The 21,473-nt window shown below is 37.9% G+C and overlaps 1 protein-coding gene across 2 annotated transcripts in view; it reads left to right on the forward strand.

Moving 5' to 3' along the window:
- Cers6 (ceramide synthase 6) overlaps positions 1 to 21,473 on the forward strand; it is a 273,609-nt gene that overhangs the window by 76,102 nt on the left and 176,034 nt on the right. For both annotated transcript variants that reach the window (XM_026389568.2, XM_026389569.2), the window contains exons 2-3: positions 6,465 to 6,570; positions 19,257 to 19,387. In XM_026389568.2, the coding sequence (XP_026245353.1) occupies positions 6,465 to 6,570; positions 19,257 to 19,387 (237 nt within the window). The remainder of the gene's footprint in view (positions 1 to 6,464; positions 6,571 to 19,256; positions 19,388 to 21,473) is intronic.

Raw genomic sequence — 21,473 nt, forward strand, 5'->3', positions numbered from 1 at the left:
AAGTGCTTCCGTGGCTTCCCGCTCTCAGGATAAAAACCAAGTCCTCAAAATGGCCTGCTGGGCACCACGGTGCCTCTGCTGGCTGTGCTCCACTCCACGTGAGTCCTCTTGCACTGGCTGACTGCATTCCAGCCACCCTGGCTCTCCTGATGAGCCTCAGCATCTCAGGCACACTCCTTCAGGGCCTTTGTCCTTGGCTGTGTTCCTTCTGGAATGTTCTTCCCCTGTGCGTCTTCCTAGTTTGTTTCTTTCCTCCTTCATGGTTCGGCTCACTTTCTCCGTGGGGCGCTCCCTGGCCAGCCCACTTGAAGTTGCACCCCTCCCTGGTACCGCTGTGTTTCTTAGGTGGCTTTATTTTTCTCTCTAGCATGTTTCACTATCTGACCTGACATGTACCTCTTTATTTATTTATTTTTTTTATCTCAAATGTAAGCCCCATAAAAGCAGGGATTTTGTTCACTGCTGCATCTACAACACCTAGGGCAGGGCTGATACCTCAAAGTTGCACAATGAGTCACTTATTAAGTGAGTCATTAAGCTGTTTACCATTGCCTCCTATAGTCCATGTTGCGTGAATATCTTTACAGTTGTGGCTTTTCTTCTTTGTTTGAAAGATTTCCTTAGGTGGATACTTAAAAGTGGGATTAGTGAGCAAGAGTGTATGGCCATATCACAATGATCTTAATGCTTCTTTTCGTAGATGAGGGAGAGGAGAAGACATGATTTTCTTTTTTTTTTTTTTTTTTTTTTTTACTTCTAGATTATGTTAGAAGCAACTGGGTTTAAATCTTGTCTAAGCTACTTAACTAGCTTTAATACCTTGGGCAAGCACTTGACCTTTTTTGAGCTCTAGTTTATAGAATTGTAAAGTGGGATTAGTATTTACTTTGAAGAGTTTGTGTTGGTTTAAAAGAAGGCTAAAACATTATAAAGCATTTGGCATATAGCAATTGTCCATAACTATCAGTTCCCTTTCTCCCTCTTGGCATCCCTCTCTTTCTTTTCCTGAAACTGTTATCTTAGATAACATTGTAGCCTATGTGGATATTCACAAAGCCTATGGGTCCTGTGCGCACATCCACGTTGACTTTTAAACTCTAGCCCATGCCATTCTCATTGGCTCTAACCTGCAGCACACCCATGACCAGAGGAAGGTCAGTGTCTAAGGTTTTGTTTTTATTTTTTGAATCTAAAACTTTAAAGATGTTATTTCACTGCCATTGATCCCTCATAATTTCCGACAGGAAATAAATTATAAGTTATTTTCCCCTGAATATAGTATGTACTTTTTCTAGTGACATAGTAATAATATCTTTATCTTGGTTTTTATTGGTTTGATTCTGATTCATTCACATTTTCTCCTTTTGAACTTCTTGAGTCCCTGAATCTTTTGCCAGATTTGAGAGGCTATGATTTCTTTGAATATTTTCTTTTTCTTCCTGGCCATTACGTTTTATTCCTGGGACTCCAGCTACCCCTATGCTAACCTTTCAAAGTAGTTCCACAGGTCCTCAAAGTATGTTTGTTTGTTTTTCCATTTTTCTCTTTCTTCTTTTTCAGATTGTGTGGTTCCGGTTCACTGAATTTTTCTTTTGCATGGTTAGTCCCCTAAGAGTGGATTGTCTTTTCTTGGCTCTTTATCAGCATACCTGATTGTGTCCTGGACATGGCAAAAGTTATATTGTGGACAATTTGGATTCTTTCCATTGTTTTGGAAAGCATTGATGTTTCTATTGAGACGCAATTTACTTAGACTGCAGCCTGTCCTGCCTGCAGTGGACAGTGCCTTCAAGTCTGAGATCAGTTCTTGAAACCTTAGCTATTGGTTGCCATTGGTTTCCTTGTACATTCATGGCTCAGAAGTCAGCCAGAGTCATGCCTGGTCTATACCCACCCAGACCTAGGGTTTGCTTCTCTGGCCTTTTCTTTCTGTGGTTCTCTGATCCCTTTCCGCTTCCCCCAGCCTCCTTCCCTGGGTCCTACAGCTAGAAAGAAAGTGTGTTCTTCTATCAAAGCTGTACCTGCCACTGTGACTGTCTGATCTCAGGGTAGAGCTGCAGAATAAATCCATGAGTGAGCAGGCAGGGAGTACTTTCTTTGCTGGTTGCTGGCTCCATTCTTGACTCCCGCCTCCTTTCTAGTCTCTTTGCTTTTATTCAGTCTCCAGAGCCCTTGAGTAGTGAATGTTTTGTGGCTTTCTTTTGTGTGTGTGTGGGGGGGGTGCAAGTGAGGGATGAAGTAGTTGTATTGTGCAGTTTGAGTAGAGTTTGTGAGGAGTTTTCAACAACAACAGAACTTCCCTTCCAGGGATTTTTTTTCATTGAAATCTTTATTGAGATAATCGCAAATGCACATACTGTGGTAAGAACTGACATAGGGAGATCTCACATTCACTTCACCCAGTGACTCCTGATGATAACATTTTACAAAACTTTAGTTTGATGTCACAACCAGGATAGTGACACTGATACAATTTACTTACAGTATTCGGATTTCTGCAGTTGTTTCTTGTATTTATTTGTGTGTGTGTGTGTGTGTGTGTGTGTGTGTGTGAGAGAGAGAGAGAGAGAGAGAGAGAGAGAGAGAGAGAGAAGGGGAGAGAGCCATTGATTTACCACTGTACAATTTTGTCATGTATAGGATTTTATGTCCACATCATCGTGCCAACCATCTGAAAAGTGCAGGAAATGTTACAGTTGGAAAGGACTAACAATTTCCAGCCATGTTACCTACTGAAAATGATAGACTGTTTTTTTTAAGTGATTAGAACAATAACACATACCCCATTAATAATAATAATAATAATAATAATAGTTATAATAGTAATATTATTATTTTAATCTCCTTGCCCAGGTTGCAAATGTCTTTGAATGTTGAGGTCACTTCATGTTTTGTGTATTCCTCTCCCCAGAGCACTGCCTGGGGCTTGCTTCAGTATGTTGTGCAGAGACCTTCAATTCATATATAAAATACAAATACACATTGTTCAGTAGAATTGGAAAGTAGGAATGTTTTAGATGTTTTCTCTGCTTTTTAACCAAGACCAGTATTTTTCAAAGTTTGTATCCTTATTATATTTACTTTCAAATGTAGCACATGAAAGTACTTTACAGATGTTTGATCTTTTGAAGGTAGTGTTGCTGCCTTTGATAAAAAACGTAATTAAGTGGGCACTTCCTGGTGGAGGTAATCATCAAAGCTTCAAAGTGCACACTCTTTACAACTTGGTATGTGTAGGTAGGTTCATCACCCGTCTGTTTCTCCATCTCTGTCTCTTTCTCCATCTCTGTCTCTTTCTCTCTCCAACCATTCTGTTTTTCCTTTAATTTTTAAAAAATTGTTCTAATTAGATATACATGACAGTAGAATTCTTTCCAACCATTCTGACAGACAATTTTTGTGAACTTATTTCTAGTAGGGCCAACATAAAAAAAAAAATCCATCTTTCTCAAATGGACCATGACAGAATGTGATAACATTCTGTCACAACATAGGTTTTACTTGAATCTTTTCTTTTTCTTCCAGTACTGGGAATTGAACCCAGAGGCCCTCTATTACTGAACCAACCCCCAGCCCTTTTTATTTTGAGACAGGATCTCACTAAGATGCTGAGGCTGGCCTTGAACTTGCCATCATCCTGCCTCAGCCTCCCTAGTTGCTGGGATGATAGGCATGTACCATTGCACTTGATTTTATTTGAAATCTAATATGCTGTTTGAGGGGAAAAATAATGCTAGAGACGCATTAAATTATTTGATAAGTAAACACACATAAAACATCTATATTTTCATATAATCAAGCATACCTAATAGGAAGAGTTATATACCCTTCCTTTCTTTTTTCTCTCATTGGGGATTTGAGATCAACTTTTTCTGCCCATGGTATGCAGATTTCTAAGACCTAGAAACTGAGTATTTGGCTTTCTGTACTGGATAATTTGGAAAGAGTACCTAGTGAGGCATGGCTGTGCCTGCACAGGTACTCTTGGACATTACAGGAACTTGGGGATTATAGAAATGGCATCTGGTATTGAAATAGTTGGTGTCTTACTTTCTGAAGTCCAGATGACACTGAGCAGATGTGATATTCAAGGGAGTTAAAACACATGGTTCCTTTGGGAAAGTTGTAAGGTACCTACCTATGGTTGTATTTTAGCTGAAATGTTCACTTATTCATCCTTCAAGTATTATCAAATGTCTGCAGTGTTACAGACTTGTAAATAGAAACGTCCTATGATATGGTAACTTCTTGCAAAGAATTCAGATGGTTTGATTTATTGTGCATATGCACCAGGGTCCATTTAAACTTTAAAGGTCTTCAAACTTTGCCTTGAGTTCTATTCTTTTGAACTTGTTCATCTCTCCTGACACATACAGACCCCTTTTCCCAAAATCTTCATAATTTGGGATTCAGCCTCACCAGTAAATCAGAATGGAGAGCTGATCACGGCATTGACCTTTCTGGAAAAAAAAGTGTGCCCTGCTCTGCCTGGGGTTTAAAAAGATGAAATGTTCAATCATTGTTAGACACTTTGATTTTTAGAAGAAGAAAGAGGACCCTGTCCCTGTTCTTGCTGACATAGACATTTGCCTAGGATCAAAATCAGCAGGTTATCAGAAGGATGCAGATGACAAAGCCCCAGAGGGAATTTGAACACAATGTCAAAGACGAGGGCACGGGATGACGAGGAGGATTTAGAAGAAGCCACCTTGTATGGGTAGAAGCAAACCATTGGAAGAGTTGATTTTTGGCTTTTTTTTTTTTAACCAAACTAGTCATTACATCATTTTTTCATTTTTTGCTGGCCTTCAAATCTTTTCACACCTCTCATTTTACATTATGATGAGAAGGCAAATAACCAGACAGCAGGAAGTTTGTTAAGGCAACAGTTTCTGGGCTCTGCTATGCTCACTACCCATTAAATTTCATTTCCATTGCCACTGTAGCTACCACCTCCGCTCCCTGATTATTGTTCATAGTGAAAATTTGGGGCCATTGGGAAAAGAATGTACTTCCTATCAGGAAGATAGGGATATAGATAATGTGTCCCAGAAAAAGACTTTCATTAAAAAGGATTAAGAATACCTCATTTTAAGAATAATCCAGTTTCTAAAAGATTTATAAATTCTTCCCACCTTTGTTGTAGATAACCCAGTAAACAGGTATTACATTGCATTTTCTGTGTATACCTTTCCTGGTTTAAGCTCACACATTCATAATGTTCTTATTTTCATATTTAAATAAGTATTTTCACTTTGCTTGAATAGGACCCAGTATATTATATCGTTCTGTGTATTGCGGCCTCATTATACCATTAAATTAAAAAATTCTCTTTTGTCTAACATTCTTTAATCTCTTTGAGTACTAATAAAGAAGTCTCATGTAAAATTTACTCATGATCCATTTTGTACATTTATCCGTTGTTGCTTTACAGCCGGGTCACCTTTTATATAACCTTAAATTAGTTTATGTTAGTAGAAAATGTCCAGGTCAGCTACTGAAATGAGTATTTAGGGAAGCTTATTTCATGAAGTTTAGTCTAAAACGACTCTCAAGCTGTAAATGCTTTTTCCTCTCCATGGTTTTGTCAGAGATGTCATCATATCTCAGGGGCCCCAGGCACTTTTCACCCAGTTTCCTTCCATGCTTCATTCACAAAAATGGCCAGAAACGAGGCTCACACTCTTGTTGACATGAGCATGTGCTTAGGATGAAAAGGCATAAACACTTCACACTTTCAACTTGTCAAGGGCATCGTGCCATCTGATGTCCTTCACTACCCCTTGTGAGAAAGCCATAAATAACCATAAAGCTGAGACGGGGGTTGAATACAGCACACTTTGATTATAGTGACACAAATGGCCACGTTTATGACGAGGGGTGATCAAAAGTGCTCTTTCTGCAGGTGTAGTCAGGTGCTTGGTAAATGATTTCTTATAATAAAAATAGAAGAGGACTATTGATAACGTGTTAGAAAGAAGGCTGTGAGTCATTTAAAAATCATAGTTTGTTTTGTTTATGTTTCATTTATGTACTTAAATTTTTATCTGGTAGTCTTTTGATCTGTTGATTCTCATTAGAACTGGAAAATGGGTGGGGGTGGGTGGGTGTTAAATGTTCTGTTTATTTAGTTTTCTTTTGGAGATGGGGTCGCCCAGGCTGGTCTTGAGTTCAGAAGCTCAAGTGATCCTCTTGCCTCAGCCTCCTGAGTAGCTGGGACCAGGTATGCGCGACCACACCTAGCCTAAATGTTTTAAAAAGATTTCTTCTTTAGAGTTACTGTTGGGGGACTAAAGAAAAGAAAAACAGTTAAGTCTATATTATAGTTACCCTGGTAAATGCTGAAAATGTACCCCCATAAAATCCTGCCCGCAGTTTATTGACATGATTGAGTAATGTTTAACTGGTGGCATTAAGAACTGCCATAGGAAGAATAACTTCTGACTTTCTCTCTTCATTTTCAGATTTGTAGCCAAACCATGTGCCATCGCCCTCAACATTCAGGCCAATGGACCACAAATTGCCCAGCCCAATGCCATTCTGGAAAAAGTCTTCACTGCGATTACAAAGGTATGAATGTTCCTTTTGAGGTGTGATTGCCACCACCACCTTCTCAGGCTGCAGTCAGACTCTGCTCTCTGGATTTTGAGAATCAGCTTTTTTGCCTGGTACCTGAAGGTGGTTTCTCAGAGAGAACACAGATATTGTGAATGAACCCAAACAGTAGCCACTGAAAGAAGGCGAGTATGTTCTAGAGCAGCTTGTTAACTCCCAAGTTGTCTGTGACAAACAGTCTTGATTAGATAACACCCCGTCCAAGTCTGTGCCTCTTTCGGTTTCAGGAGACATAATGCAATACAGATAAGGCCTGGGTGGGACTCCGCAAAGGTAAAGAATAAGGATTTATGCCCATGAAGAAACAGAACCTGTTTGCTTAAAAAGTCTGTGTATTCTGGGAGCTGTAATAATTAGATGAATGCATGATTAAAGAAGAAAAGAATTGCAAGGTGAAAAGTCAAGAGAGTTAGAAATGAAGATATAGAGAAATAGAAGAGACCAGATGCCCAATCAGGTAGGGGTTCCAGCCTTCCACTTTGGAGTAGGGAGAGGAAAGCAGGGGAGGGCAGAGGAGAGACTGCCTCTCCAGCTCCCCACCCCATCTTGAAGAACAGAGGGGAGAGGAGAAGGGAGAACCAGAAACCATCAGCCCAGAGAGGGAAGCAAGTAAAGCAGTCACCGCAGCCATGTATCTACTCTCTCTGCAGATCTTGCCCAAGTCTTCTCTTGCTCCTGCCTGAACAAGAGCAGAAGCATGACATTCTTTGAGAAGAATTCTGTGTTTGGATATTAGATGATTCATTTCCCCTTTTTCATTTTTCTGCAAAGCTTCATTATCCAGGCTTCTAAGATGTCATCTGATAGTGTTAAGAAAAATTCTCCTTTTTGGGTTTTTGTGAGGCTAACCATTAGTAGTGTCTGTTTCTTAACTTAGAACTCTATTTTTTGGAGGAGGGGGATTGAACTCAGGGACACTCAACCACTGAGCCACATCCCCAGCCCTATTTTGTATTTTACTTAGAGACAGGGTCTCCTGAGTTGTTTAGTGCCTCTCCATTGCTGAGGCTGGTTTTGAACTTGTGATCCTCCTGTTTCAACCTCCCCAGCTGTTGGGATGTGCCACCAAGCCCGATTTATTTTTCAACTCTTAATTCAAGTATTGACTCTTGTTTATCGTCTTCATTCCTACCAAAATTCTCTAAGGGTTTCCTCTCTATCTTGTAAACAATTGTATTTTTTCTTGGGAAAAGTATAAAAGCACCTCTATTTTTTTTTTTTTTTTTTTTTTTTTTTTTTTTTACATCTCTGCAAGGAAGAAAAAAAATAATGAATGGAACTTCAGAAAAAGCTCTTGGTAGCTTTGAGGGATAATTTTAGATTTCCATGTTCCAATCTCAAGGGATACATATTCTATGGTATTTAAAGGAAGAAAATATTTAGAAAAAAAATACCTCATGTTTTCATTTAGTGTATTGATTTACTGCAGCAAGACATTTTCTCTCTTTGTACCAAACAGATGTGCAGGGAATTATTCGGGTTTTCTTTTTTGGTGTTGAGAATTGAACCTAGGGCCTCATGCACACTCAGTATGTGTTGTCTCCTGATATAGACCCCAGCCCCCAGGTGCATTTTTTATTGCTGTTACAGCTCATAGGTATTTCCCTGTAAATGCATTAGGTATGCAGTATTCTAAATGAATAATAAAATTAGTTTTTTATACAAAGTTTGTGCAGGACATCCTTTAGATGTCCTGCAGTGGACATTCTTTCTCACTTGCCTTATGCTTATCATGGTTACTGGATAAATTTCCCCTGTAAAGGTACTAGAAAGGTTTTGCAGCTAGGTTTACTTCACTGGAGCTTATTTGCTTCTAGTTCATTTTAATGATCGTAGTCTCTTGTTTCCAAGGTGATGCCTCTGGAAATTTTTACATGATTAAAACAGAGGCCTTGTGTTTTAAATATAAATGCAGCGAAAGTGTGAGCTGTTTTTCCTTGCATTCTTTGTGGTTCTTTGGTCTGATCTGTGATATTAAAACAGGTTGTCTGGGCTGTGGGTGTAGCTCAGTGGTAGAGCGCTTGCCTAGCACATGTGAGGCTCTGGGTTCTATCCCCAGCATCATATAAAAATAAATAAATAAGAAGGTAAAAAAATAATAATAAAAATAAAAACAGGTTGGCTGACTGCTGTACGAAGAGCACAACTTGGAGAATTCTGGCAAATTATCTGCGAGTTTGAATGATTGTCCAATGGCCTGACTGTGACCATGGTGCCAAGTGACCTTTGGTAGAAAGGCAGGGTTATCTTCCCCCAAGTTTGTAGGCATATAATCCCCCCAAAAAACCCTGAAGTCTCCTATGTCCAGGAAGGGTCACACAGATTTGGGGGAACAGTGTGGAATGAAAATGTGGGACTCCTTGTTCAAAAAGCACAGAAAAGTACCATTAAAGGTATAAAAATAGAAATTTGTTTTCCTTTTTTTCACAATTTCTCATTCAGTCTATTGAGGTACTTTTGTTTGCTGTGTAATGTCATGCTGCCTAGTCAAGAGTGGCAAGTACAGTTCCTCCCAGGTGCCCAGAGGCCCCACTCTGTGACCTCCTGTGCTTTCTGGTCACAGCTGTTGGGTTTCCCTTTTCTCTAGGCACTTGCAACTTACTGATCTGTGGCCATAGGAGTGGGGAGGTTGAGGCAGGCCTCCACACTGTCCATGGACCCACTGTCCCAACACACAGTGGACATGTGACCTCGACGAGCATTGCAATCTCCGTGCTCAGGTTAGGGCTGAGTAAGAGGCTCACCCCTACTGAGGTGGCTGCTCCTTGCCCCTCCTTCCATGCTCCCTCTCCTCCCCTTGCCTTCACTCAGGCCTCTGCTGGGGAGCTGTCCTCCCAGAGGTAGGGGTGGGGAGATGGTGGGAGTGAGGAGATGGGGAAGGGAATGACCAGGAGTCCATCTGGGGGGTAGGGTAGCTGTATAGAAGCTAAGACTCCAAACACCTGGCACATACTCCATTACTCCAGTAGACTTCCCTTGCAAAATAGAGATCCCATGATAAAATTATGAAGCATTTCAACATGGCATCCATGGAGCGTTAAACCACAAGTTGAGCCCTTCTGAATGTGGGGCATGCCCTGTGGAATTGTACTGGTCTACATAGCTCTAATCTGTGACGTTACCTGATAAATTTGAAGCTCTTACATCTTCCTGCAGCTAGTCTGTCTGTCTCTCTCTCTTTTTTGGTGCTGGGAATCCAACCCAGGTCGCATTCACAGTAAACAAGTTTTCTATCACTGAGCCTCCTTTTGAGATAAAATCAGTCAGTCTTATTGTCTATGTCTTTCTCCTCCTCTCTAACCCCTAAATCTAAGGTTTTCTAAACATCTTAGAGATCCTGGCCCTCTTATGAAATAGTTAGCAGCTTTGATGTTTGAGTCAGTCAGAACTGGGTTTGTATATTGGAATATCAGCTCCTGCTTCCTAGTGTTGTGGCTATCTGCATGTTTCTCAATCTCTCTAGGTTGCAGATATCTCATTGATAAAAATCTTTGAATAACTTACCCCCCCCAGGCTTTCATGATGACTAAATAAAATAATGCAGGTAAGTCATTCATTACATGACATAGCATCTGTCTGGGGCAATGTTTTTTCACTCTCATTTGCATAGAATCGCCTGAGGAGTGAAAATGCAGGTTGCTCTGTTATATTTAGAGAGATTTTTGAATCTCTAGCCTTGGGATAGCACCAAAGGACCACAGCTGTGGTTGTCAGTTTCATTCGAATAAACAGAATGATTACTTCTCTTTTGAGAATATGTTGAGCATGTGCTTTTAGCTGTGGTACCCAGAGTTGTCTGTGTATGTATGTTTTTAACATTTGGGGGTTTGAACATATTGTTTGCACAAATCTACTAAATTAATGACCTCACTTTTCTAATCAAATTTGTTCTAAGGCTATGGGGGTAAGAATATATGTCAACTATAAAGCCAGGTTTCATGATTTAGTGAGATCATATCATAATCCACTTGTGCCATATTTAGACTGTGTTTAAAAACTGTAGGCAAATTCCTTATCCCAGCCCTTAAGGAGACCATTAAATAATTAATTTTATCTGACCAAAAGATCACTGGGAAGGCTTGTGAGTTTTGAATATATTTAAAATATAAAACTAAGAGAGAAAGAAATATGAAGGGAGCTGGGATTGTAGCTCAGTGTAGAGCACTTGCCTAGTGTGTGTGAGGCACTGGGGTTGATTCTCAGCATCATATATAAATAAATAAAATAAAGGTCCATTGACAACTAAAAAATATTTTAAAAAATGTAAGTGTTGGTGACAGAACAGAAGGTTAACATTATATGTCCTCACAACGTAGACATGATACAAGTGACTATCGAGGGGAGAGGGAAGGCAGGTGAAGCTGAGTGAATTCACTGGTTGCATAATCTCTCATGTGGGAGTAGGCTTATCAGTCAAAGCTCCCAAATCAAATAGAAGTATAAATATGTTTAGTAGCACAAGAGTAAACTCTAAGAAAGATAATACTATTGACTAGTATTGGATATTGGAGGAGAAAGGGAAGAAGAAATAATGCTGGTTTTAGTTATTGCTCACATGGATTTATTAAAGATGGAAAGAAATAAAGAGACATGTAATTATACAGTTAGCCACCAAAACAAAAATTGCACATCAAAGGAAAGAAAAATAAAGCAAACTACGTAGTAAAATATTTTTAAAAAAATTGTGAAAATAGAAATCAGAACATAATGAAAGTAGAGAACTATAAAAAAAACACGTTATCAGTCACATCAGTGCATACAAATGGGTTTGGTTCATCTAGTAAAAAAATAATTCAGGGTTAGGTTACTGATATGGGTTGAATTATGCTCTGCCCCTCAATTGCATACATTGAAGTCCTAACTTCCTGTACCTTAGAATGGAACCTTATTTGGAGAAAGGATATGTACAAAGATAATTAAGTTATAGTGGGGTTAATAGGGTGGGTCTTAATCCAATATGAATGGTGTCCTTATTAACAACAACAACAACAAAAAGGGAAATTTGAACAGAGACATGTAAGGGGGGGGCATGATTGAAGACACACAGGGAGAAGATAGCCATCTACTTGCCCAGGAGAGAGACCTTGAACAGATTCCTCCCTTGTGGCCTCAGCAGGAACAAACCCAGCAGGCACCTTGATCTTGGACTTCTAACCCCTGCAACCCCAAGACAATAAATTTCTATCATCTATGCTACTCAGTTTTTGGTACTGTACCTTGTTATGGTAGCATTTGCCAACTAGTAGAGTTACAAACAAAGTATGTAACTTTGGGATGTCTTAAGGCAAAGAAATTTAAAATGTTAAAAATAAAAGTAAGGCAAATGTAAATAATAAAGGAAGTAGGGTTTCTAAAAGCATTAAATGAAATAAAGAGTTGTCTTTTTATTGCCAGAGGATACAATTCATAATGAAAATAGAAGAGTTACAAATATTTTATATGCATTAAGTAGTACACCTATATTTTCATAAAAAGGGATTATAGAAGAAACAAATACAATACTAAGAAATTTTAATTTACCTCTGGGTCATGACAGATAGATCCTGTGAACAAAATAGAATATAGAAGTTCCTTTGAGTATAATAAATAAAGAAGATCTAGGGGTACATTTAGAATTTTGTGTCCTGAATATAGAGACTATACTTTCTTTTCAAGTGCCTACCAAATACTTCCCAAAATTGTGAGTTATGTTACAAGTCTATAATAAGGTTTAAAAATTAGACGTAAATTAATAATATTAGAATAATAAAAACAGAAAAAAATAAAAAGGTATCTTGCTCCCAGGAATATCTGAGTGCTATATCTGAGTGCAGCACAATTCACAATAGCTAAACTGTGGAGCCAACCTAGATGCCCTTCAGTAGATGAATGGATAAAGGAAATGTGGTATATATACATAATGGAATACTGTTCAACATTAAAAGAAAATAAAATCATGGCATTTGTAGGTAAATAGATAGAGCTGAAGAATACAATGCTAAGTGAAGTTAGCCAATCCCAAAAAAACAAAGTGAATAATTTTTCTGATATAAGGATGCTGATCCATAATATGCTGCAGTTGGGGTTGGGGTGGGAGGATTAAATAAACATTAGATAGGGCAAAGGGGAAAAGGGGAGGGATGGGAAGGGAGGGCGCATAGGGGGAGGAAAGATGGTGGAATGCAATGGTCATCATTCCCCTAAGTACATCTATGAAGACACAAAGGATGTGACTCTACTTTGTGTACAACCAGAGATATGAAAAATTGTGCTCTATATGTGTAATATGAATTGCAATGCATTCTGTTGTCATATATGACAAATTAAAATTTTTAAAAACCCTCTATTTTATTTTATTTTATTTTTTAACTTTATGTGGTGCTGAGGATCAAACTCAATGTCTCTCACATGCTCAGCAAACACTCTACCACTGAGCTATAAGCCCAGCTCCTCTGAGTGCTATCTTAATCAACTCTTGATTAAAAACAAAATTCCAGACTATTTCATAAACAAATAATGAAAGCAGTACTTATTTGTGCCATGCCAAATAGTGCTCAGCTGAAAACTCATGAATATATGAAAAAATTGCCACTTTAAACATTAGAAAAAGAACAACAAAATAAATGGAGATAAGCAAGAGGCAGAGACAATAAAAATAAAAGCCAAAATTAATGAGTTAGCAAAACAATGGAATTAAGAAATTTTGATCTGAAAGCACTTCACTGGTTTAGTTTTTTGAAATAGAAAATCAGTCCCCTAAAGAAAAAAGGCTAAGCAAGCACAAATAGTGATATAATAATTGATAACCAACAGAAGCAGAGAAAAATTGAGGGACAAACAAAATGGGAAAACTTAAAAAAAAAGAAATTATTCTCACATTAAAAATAAGATATAAGGACGCTGGGGGTGGGGGCAGGAGTTTGCTGGGAGTAGCCTTGCTCTTCACCCTGCTTACTGTACCCCTTCACCTGCATGCTCCATGTCAGACATTGTTCTCACAGTCCATCAACTGATTTACTTAAGCCAAGAATAAAAATTCTTTTCATGATGAAATAATTATTCTAGAAAAATCATAATTTTCTCTGTGTACTTAAAAAACAAAACTGCAAAAACGTAGCCAGCTCAGATGATCTAACAAAAAAAAATAATTCTCTTTTTTATTCTTTCTTTCTCATTCTCACGAAACAATTATTGAACATATGGGCATGTTTTTTTTTTTTTTATTGCTCAGATGATTAGCATTGCTAAGGTGGGTTAATGCCTAAATTCACACCTAATGTATCAGAAATTATATTTGCCCTTTCTCTTTTTTGAATTGTATATATTTAAGGTATGCAATATGCATATCAAAATATGTTCCTATACAACACACATATATATATATTTGATATACATGGTGAAATGGTTACTGTGGTCAAGCAAACTAACAAATCTGTCTTGCAAAAGAATTCTAACATCTTCAAAGCTGTTTAATTCTCTTAAACTCTATCACAGCACAGAAAATTTGAAAAGTCATCCAAGTCTCTTTTGATGTGGCAATAAAACATTCATATCAAAGCCTGACAAAATTCTCAGCAGCCCTCCCCATCCCCGCCAAAATAATAGACACCAATCTTACTCACTAATATTGATGAACAATTTAAAATAAAAGATTAGCAAACAGAATCTAGTTTTCAGTGAGGAAAGCTGAATTATGGTATCACATTAAAAGAATTATTTGCCATCACCAAATAGAGTTTATTCTAGGATTGCAAGGCCTTCCCTGTATTGGATATTTTAAAAATAACCTATGTAATTCACCATATTAGTGCATCTAAGGTGGGCTGGATTGCAGGTAAATTGTTATAGTGCTTGTCCTGGGTTTGGTCCCCAGCACAGTAAACAAACAAACATCTGAGGAGAAAAAACAAAATACATGATGCTGCATGATTACTGAGTCCTAACATCTTTTTGATTAAAATAAAATTATGTGACTAGGGACAGGTGCTTTACATACAAATATATTTGTATCTCAGTCCCCATTCTGGCCTCTTGCTTAGCAGAAAACTAAAGGTATTTCCACTAAAGTCCAGAACAGATAGGAGTGCCTCTTATAACTATTGTTCTGTGTTGTGCCACATTTTACATTGAACTAGCACATAGGTAAGAGAAAGAAAAATGTTCCTGAAAATAGGAAAAAGGAGGCGAAACTATTGCTATTTGAAGATGTATCCATTGAGTTCCACTATAAACTAGGTCTTGATGAAAAAAGATACTGAAATGTTTCATTGAATATGGATCTTATATTCCAGTAATGGACTATTATGTGATTGTATCCATTGCAAAAGTATCACAAAAAATATGAAATTTTAATACAAAATCAGTAACCAAAATCCAGTAGCTCTCATATACATGCAAACAAGAAACAGTTAAAAGGTTATAAGAAAGCAACTTATTTACAATAGAAACAAGCAAAAAAAAAAAAAATCCACAGGAATAAAGAACAAAGTATGTGTAAGACTTGTATGAGGAAAGTTTTCAAACATTCTTGATGGACACAAAAAACAAATTGAATGATAATGTTATTTCACCCTATGTTAATTTAAGAAATTGGTATGATCTTATTTAAAATACAAACAAGTTTGTTTGTTTAACCACTTGTTCATTTTGAAAATAGACAAGTTAATTCTAAAACTCACACAGAAAAATAAACAAAGACTTCTGAGAAAACTGACTGCATATGACTGGCACATAGACAGTGAAGGAGTAGATTGGTTATTCTGTGGGGAAAAGAGGAGTGATGATATTGGGATTTAGGGTGGCCATTTGGAAAGAAAGAAAGTTAGATTTATAACTCACACTGAATGGCAGCATATCTTCTAAATGCAGTAAAAATGCCAATGCATCAAAACCTTGAGTGTATTAGATGAAAACATGGGAGAGTTTTAATAACATTTGGAATTTAGAAACTATTGCATTTAGCAACCATCTACAAATAAAAAACAAGCAAACAGCACATCAGCAAATTTTAAAACACAGATGACATAATGGTTAAAAAAAATAAAACATGCAACTTACAGTACAGAAAAGAGTGTAACCACCCTAATAAATGAAGAAATCCTACAAATCAATGAAGAAAATCCCAACAGATTAAAAAAAAATTAAGCAATAAGACATGACCATACTCTTTAGGAAAAAGTGAAATGCAGATGATTTTTAAAATGTATGTAAAGATGCTTATCTCATAAAGGGGGGAAAATCAAAGGTATACCAAGATACTATTTTTAATATATCAGGCTGAAAAAATAAAGAAGCTTGACATCTTGTTCTCTTAAAGAGACTTAGGAAATGGATACTCCTGCTTGTGAGAGTATAAGTTGATAAAATCTCCAGTGAGAGTACTTTCTTAATAGGGAAATAAGATACCAAAACACAGATGCATTTGATCAACAACTTTCACTTTGAGGAAGAGATCCCACAGATAAACCTGTACAAAATGACTCATGGCAAGCTTATTAACCTTAGCATTGTTTGTAGCAGAAGTTTGGATGCTACTTAAATGTGTGTTCACAGCAGAATGGGTAAGTAAATTATAGTACATCTCTACCATTCTACAAAAGAATAAGAGCATTTCTGTACACTGATATGGAAATATTTGTAAAGTGGAAAACACGAAGTCTAGAACAAAGTCCACAGTGTGACCATTTGTGTGATCAGGCACATTCAATTTTGCTTTTACTTATGTAAAATAACTGGAAAGAAACTGATTTAATAACTATGGTTCTCTTTTAAAGAAGGGAAAGGAGAGATTTAAAGAACAGGAACAAAGGTAAAACTTTGGACAATTTAAAATTTGTGAGGCATAGGAATATTGTTTCTATTAATAAATTAGAAAATAAATTGAAATTAAAAAATAGTTTATTTAGGGAAATGTTATAGCCAAGATGTGTTGTAGGCATTTTTGTTTTTGTTTTTCTTTTCCCTTCAATATTTTTTATTAGGGGAGACATGAGAATGTGGGTAGTGTCATTACTATGAGAAAGGGCTCAGGCACATGCCAGTGGAAAGTTGGCGAGTAACATTTATAGGCACAGGTCAGCAGATTTTGTACCCTGAGTCCACTAGGTGTGTTTTCTGGGTGTCTTGACTACTTTAATCAGCTCATGAGGCCACAACAGAATACCACAGACTAGATGGCTTAAGCAACATTTATTTATTCTTCACAGCTCTGAAGAGTGGAGTTCTAAGCTCTGGGTGCCCGCATGGTCCAGTTCTTGATGAAAGCCCACTTCCTCATATAGCAAGAGTTGGGAGGCCAGGGGAGGAGGGCAAGGGAGGGACAGAGAGAGAGAGAGCACATGCACGTGGGTAAGCACTCTGGTGTCTTTTCTTTTAAGTGTACTAATCGTTCAAAGGCTCCACTTCTTAATACCATCACGTTGGAGATTAGGGTTTCAATAGGTTAACTTTTGGGGGTAAACAAACCCCTTGAGTTGCTTGAGATGCTTTTAGAAAGATGTTATGTGTTTTGAACATAAAGGAGTGCTGTATTTTGTCAAATGCTTTTTCTGTGTCTATTGAGATGATCATATGATTTTAACACCGTGCTACAGGAACACAGCCACATCAATGTTTATAGCAGCACAATTCACAATAGCTAAACTGTGAAGCCAATCTAGATGCACTTCAATAGGTGAATGGATAAAAAAAATGTGGCATATATATACACAATGGAATATTACTCAGCAATAAAAGAGAATAGAATCATGGTATTTGCAGGTAAATGGATGGAGATAGAGAAGATAATGCTAAGTGAAGTTAGCCAATCCCAAAAAACGAAATGCTGAATGTTTTCTTTAACATAAGGAGGCTGATTCATAGTGGGATAGGGAGCAGAAGCATGGGAGGAATAGACCAACTCTAGATGGAGCAGAGGTGGAATGTGATGATCATTACTATCCAAAGTACATGTATAAAGACACAAATTGGTATGAATATACTATGTATACAACCAGAGATATGAAAAATTGTGCTCTATATATGTAATAAGAATTGTAATGCATTCTGCTTTCATATATAAATAAAAATAAGTAAAAAATTTAAAAAATGCCAACCATAAGAGAAAAAAAGGTTTTATGTGTATATTAGACACATAAAACTTGAGGGGTGGCCATCCTGCCTCCCTGCCTCCCCTTGCCCTTTTTTTTTTTTTTGGTACTGGGGAATAAACTCAGGGGCACTCAGCCACTGAGCCACCTCTCCAGCCGTATTTTGTATTTTATTTAGAGACAAGGTCTCACTGAGTTGTTTAGCACCTCTCCATTGCTGAGGCTGGTTTTGAACTTACGATTCTCCTGTCTCAGCCTTCCAAGCTGCTGGGATTACAGGCGTCCTCCACTACACCTGGCTCCTCCTCCCCTTTTGATTATTTTCTCTGACCATGAATATCAAAGCAAAAATAGAATAGAGAAATAGAACTCACTTGGCCTGCTTTTGTTGAATAGCAGGGCACACTCAAAGATTTTTGGCAGACTGCTCTCTAACATTGAAGAGAGATGAGAAAAAAGAAAAAAACTAATTTTACAAACATTTTCACATTTAGTTCTTACCATAATCACATTTAGGTTGATAAGTTATTGTTGTTGTTGTTGTTGTTGTTATTATTATTATTATTATTAACAGTGCTGGGGATTGAATCCAGGGACTTGTGCATGCTAGGCAAGTATTCTACTACTGAGCTATAGCCCCTGTCCTCAACCTTTACTTCTATAGATGAGTAAACAGAAGCTCAGAGAAGTGAATGGAGTTGAGGAATTGAACCTATATACCTGTCATTTCAGGGCCAGTTCTGTCCTCTCTACCTACTTTACTTCCTCAGGTAATGCATAGTATTAGAAAAAGACTTGATGTGGGATTTGTGGTCAAAAGGAATGACCAAGAAAATGAGTAGAAGAGGAATGTGTGAAGAATGGGGAAGGAGTGGGGAGGGAGAACATGTTTCATAGTAGAAATGGGACAGTAGGCATTTTGGGATTTTTTTTCCGTGCTTTTTGTTTGTCCTCCATTATCCAGATATGCAATAGGTATGCACAGCTTTCCCCCCAGTCCCCAAGAAAGTGAAATATTCAAATGGTGCCTCTTGGCAAGTTCTGCACTGGACTCCATTTCCTTGAAGGCTGATGGAGCGGACTCAGCCGGTTGGGTGTTCATCCAGTCTGAGTTGCCTCTAACAAAGAGCATTGCTGGGCTGGAGATGTGGCTCAGCGGTAGCGCACTCGCCTGGCATGCGTGCGACCCGGGTTCGATCCTCAGCACCACATACCAACAAAGATGTTGTGTCCGCCGAGAACTAAAAAATAAATATTAAAAATTCTCTCTCTCTCTCTCTCCTCTCTCACTCTCTCTTAAAAAAAAAAAGACAAAGAGCATTGCTGATAAGGAGAAGTGCAAGCATCAGAACAAGATTCATATTTTCCCATCTTATTTCATAATGAGTAACCTTGTGGTTATTTCTGTTCATTCTGCTAATGGAAGGCCTAGATGCTCAGTGGTAAATACAGAAATCTCAGTAGCAGGTATAAACAGGGAAACAATCAAAAACCAAACATGCACAAGGTCAGATCTGTTTTAAGGTGAAAGTGAAAGTGTATTGAAAATAATTTTTCTGGCTACTTGTTTTATAGCATCCTGATGAGAAGAGACTGGAGGGCCTCTCCAAGCAACTGGACTGGGATGTGCGAAGCATTCAGCGCTGGTTTCGACAGCGGCGCAATCAGGAGAAGCCCAGCACCCTGACGAGATTCTGTGAGAGCATGTAAGTAGCTTTTTTTTTTTTTCTTGAAAGAGAAACCTGCCTCTGTCTTCATGCTATCCCACAGGTGAAGAATAACAGATACATGCAGGATCCAACAGCCCTTAGAAAGCATGTCATCTGGTGGAAAGTAATTCAGGAAAAATGGGGGACACTTGCTTGTAAGATTTGAGATTTCTGCTTGGAACACAGTAAATAAGTTCACTTCCTAATGGAATTCCTGCAAAATAATTTAGATTGCAAGGGCCTACCATGGTATTTTAAACCAGACATCTTTAAAATATTGTATTACAAGTCATTACTTTTATGGAAGCTGAGAGTTTGAATTTTAAAGAAGGGATTTGGTCAAGACATGTTTCCACTGATAAAAACTGAGATATTAGAATATATTATCAGAGGGTTATAACAATGTCCTACATTGCTGAAGATTTAAGAAATGGCTATGTTCTGTTCCTGGGTGAGTTTAATGAAGCATGGCTCGAAGGTAGGGGACGGAATGAGAATCTCATCCATTTCCGAAATGTGAACTTCATGGTGTATAAATTATGTGTCAGTAGAGCTGTTAGAAATAATAAGACCACATAGAACTCTTCTAGCATACTGATATCTTCAAATGGTGATATTCAGTATACTTAGGAAAAATCAGAGGAAGAAATACTGAAGCATCGAGCACATCCCCAATAATGGGAAACTGCCTTGGAAGCCAGTACCCCATTTGGTCTTCACCTTTTAGAATACGGCTATTCCTTTGTCCAACAATTCTTTCTTCAGGGAGCTTTTTCCTGATACCTGTTCACTTAACAATAGAGCTGTCAGTATAAGAATCTTAATTTTAGACCCTTTCCATTTGGGGTGAGAGTTGCATTTTTAGGTTGAGAGCATAAAAAAAGTATTTTAGCAACTGCAATCTAAGATTTAGAGGGAAACTTAACATTATAGGAGAATTAATGAGAATCAGAATTCCTAAGCCTGGGTAAATACGTAGATCCTAAATAGGATGTTTAGAGGTCAGAATATTTATAAAATATAGAAAAACAACCAAGCTGATACAATCTGCAAAACCCTTCCTATAATTAAACTGAGCAGTAATTTATGGAAGGATTTATTCATCTGGGCTCGTGATCAAAAGCTGGATTTGCTTCCTGACCTGGTCCTGCTGTGTATGTCAAAGGCCTGGGCTCCCTCATTGAGCCATGGGTCTGAGGAGCAGTGAAGTTAGGCCTTGGTATATACCTACATGCTCAAAATCATGGGCCCTCTTCTCGTCCTCCAACTAACTTCTTCAGTAACTTAGTCCTACCCCTTCTATGCTGTCTCTATAGCAGTTTTTTTTTTTTCCAAATATGAGTGTACATAGGCATCAGTCATCTGGGGATCTTGTTAGATTCTGATTTACTTGGTCTGGAATGGCAGCTGAGATTCTGAATTTATAACCAATTTGCAGTGGATGCTGATGATGCTGGTCCAGTGGACCACATTTGAGTAGCAAAGGCCAACACTGGTCTCATGTCTGTGTCTCTTCCTTGACTATAACTGTTCCTGACCAATGTATCCCAATAAAAAGGACAGTCATAGTCACATTCAATTAAAAATATTTCAAAATGATTGCTAGAGGCATGGTAATGTGGAGGCCCAATGGTAGGGAGGAGGCAGTATATAAAGTGCACACTGTGATCTCTTCCCCCAAGAAGTTTATTATCTCTGTGTCAAAAAGATAAGACCAAAATCTTATGAGTTGATGATAGATATTTAAAAATAATTATATATGGGACCAGGGCAATAGCTCAGTGGTAGAGCACCTGCCTCACATGTGTGAGGCACTGGGTTCAATCCTACACACCACATAAAAAATAAATAAAGACATTATGTCCATCTACAACTAAAAAGAAATTAAAAATTAACAATGATTTTATATGTGTGTTAAGCGATTGGTATCAACATTCAATAATGAAGATTAAAAAAAAAGGACTATGGTTTGGAGACGTGGGGGTTGCTGGGATTACTTGGTCAACGCCAGTGGCCTTTGATTGCTGTGTTGCATGAGATGGTATTGATGAGCTCTTCTTTTTTCTCTTTTTCTTTGGCTTCT

Source organism: Urocitellus parryii, chromosome 1 (genome assembly GCF_045843805.1).
Source record: "Urocitellus parryii isolate mUroPar1 chromosome 1, mUroPar1.hap1, whole genome shotgun sequence".
Lineage (NCBI taxonomy): Eukaryota > Metazoa > Chordata > Mammalia > Rodentia > Sciuridae > Urocitellus > Urocitellus parryii.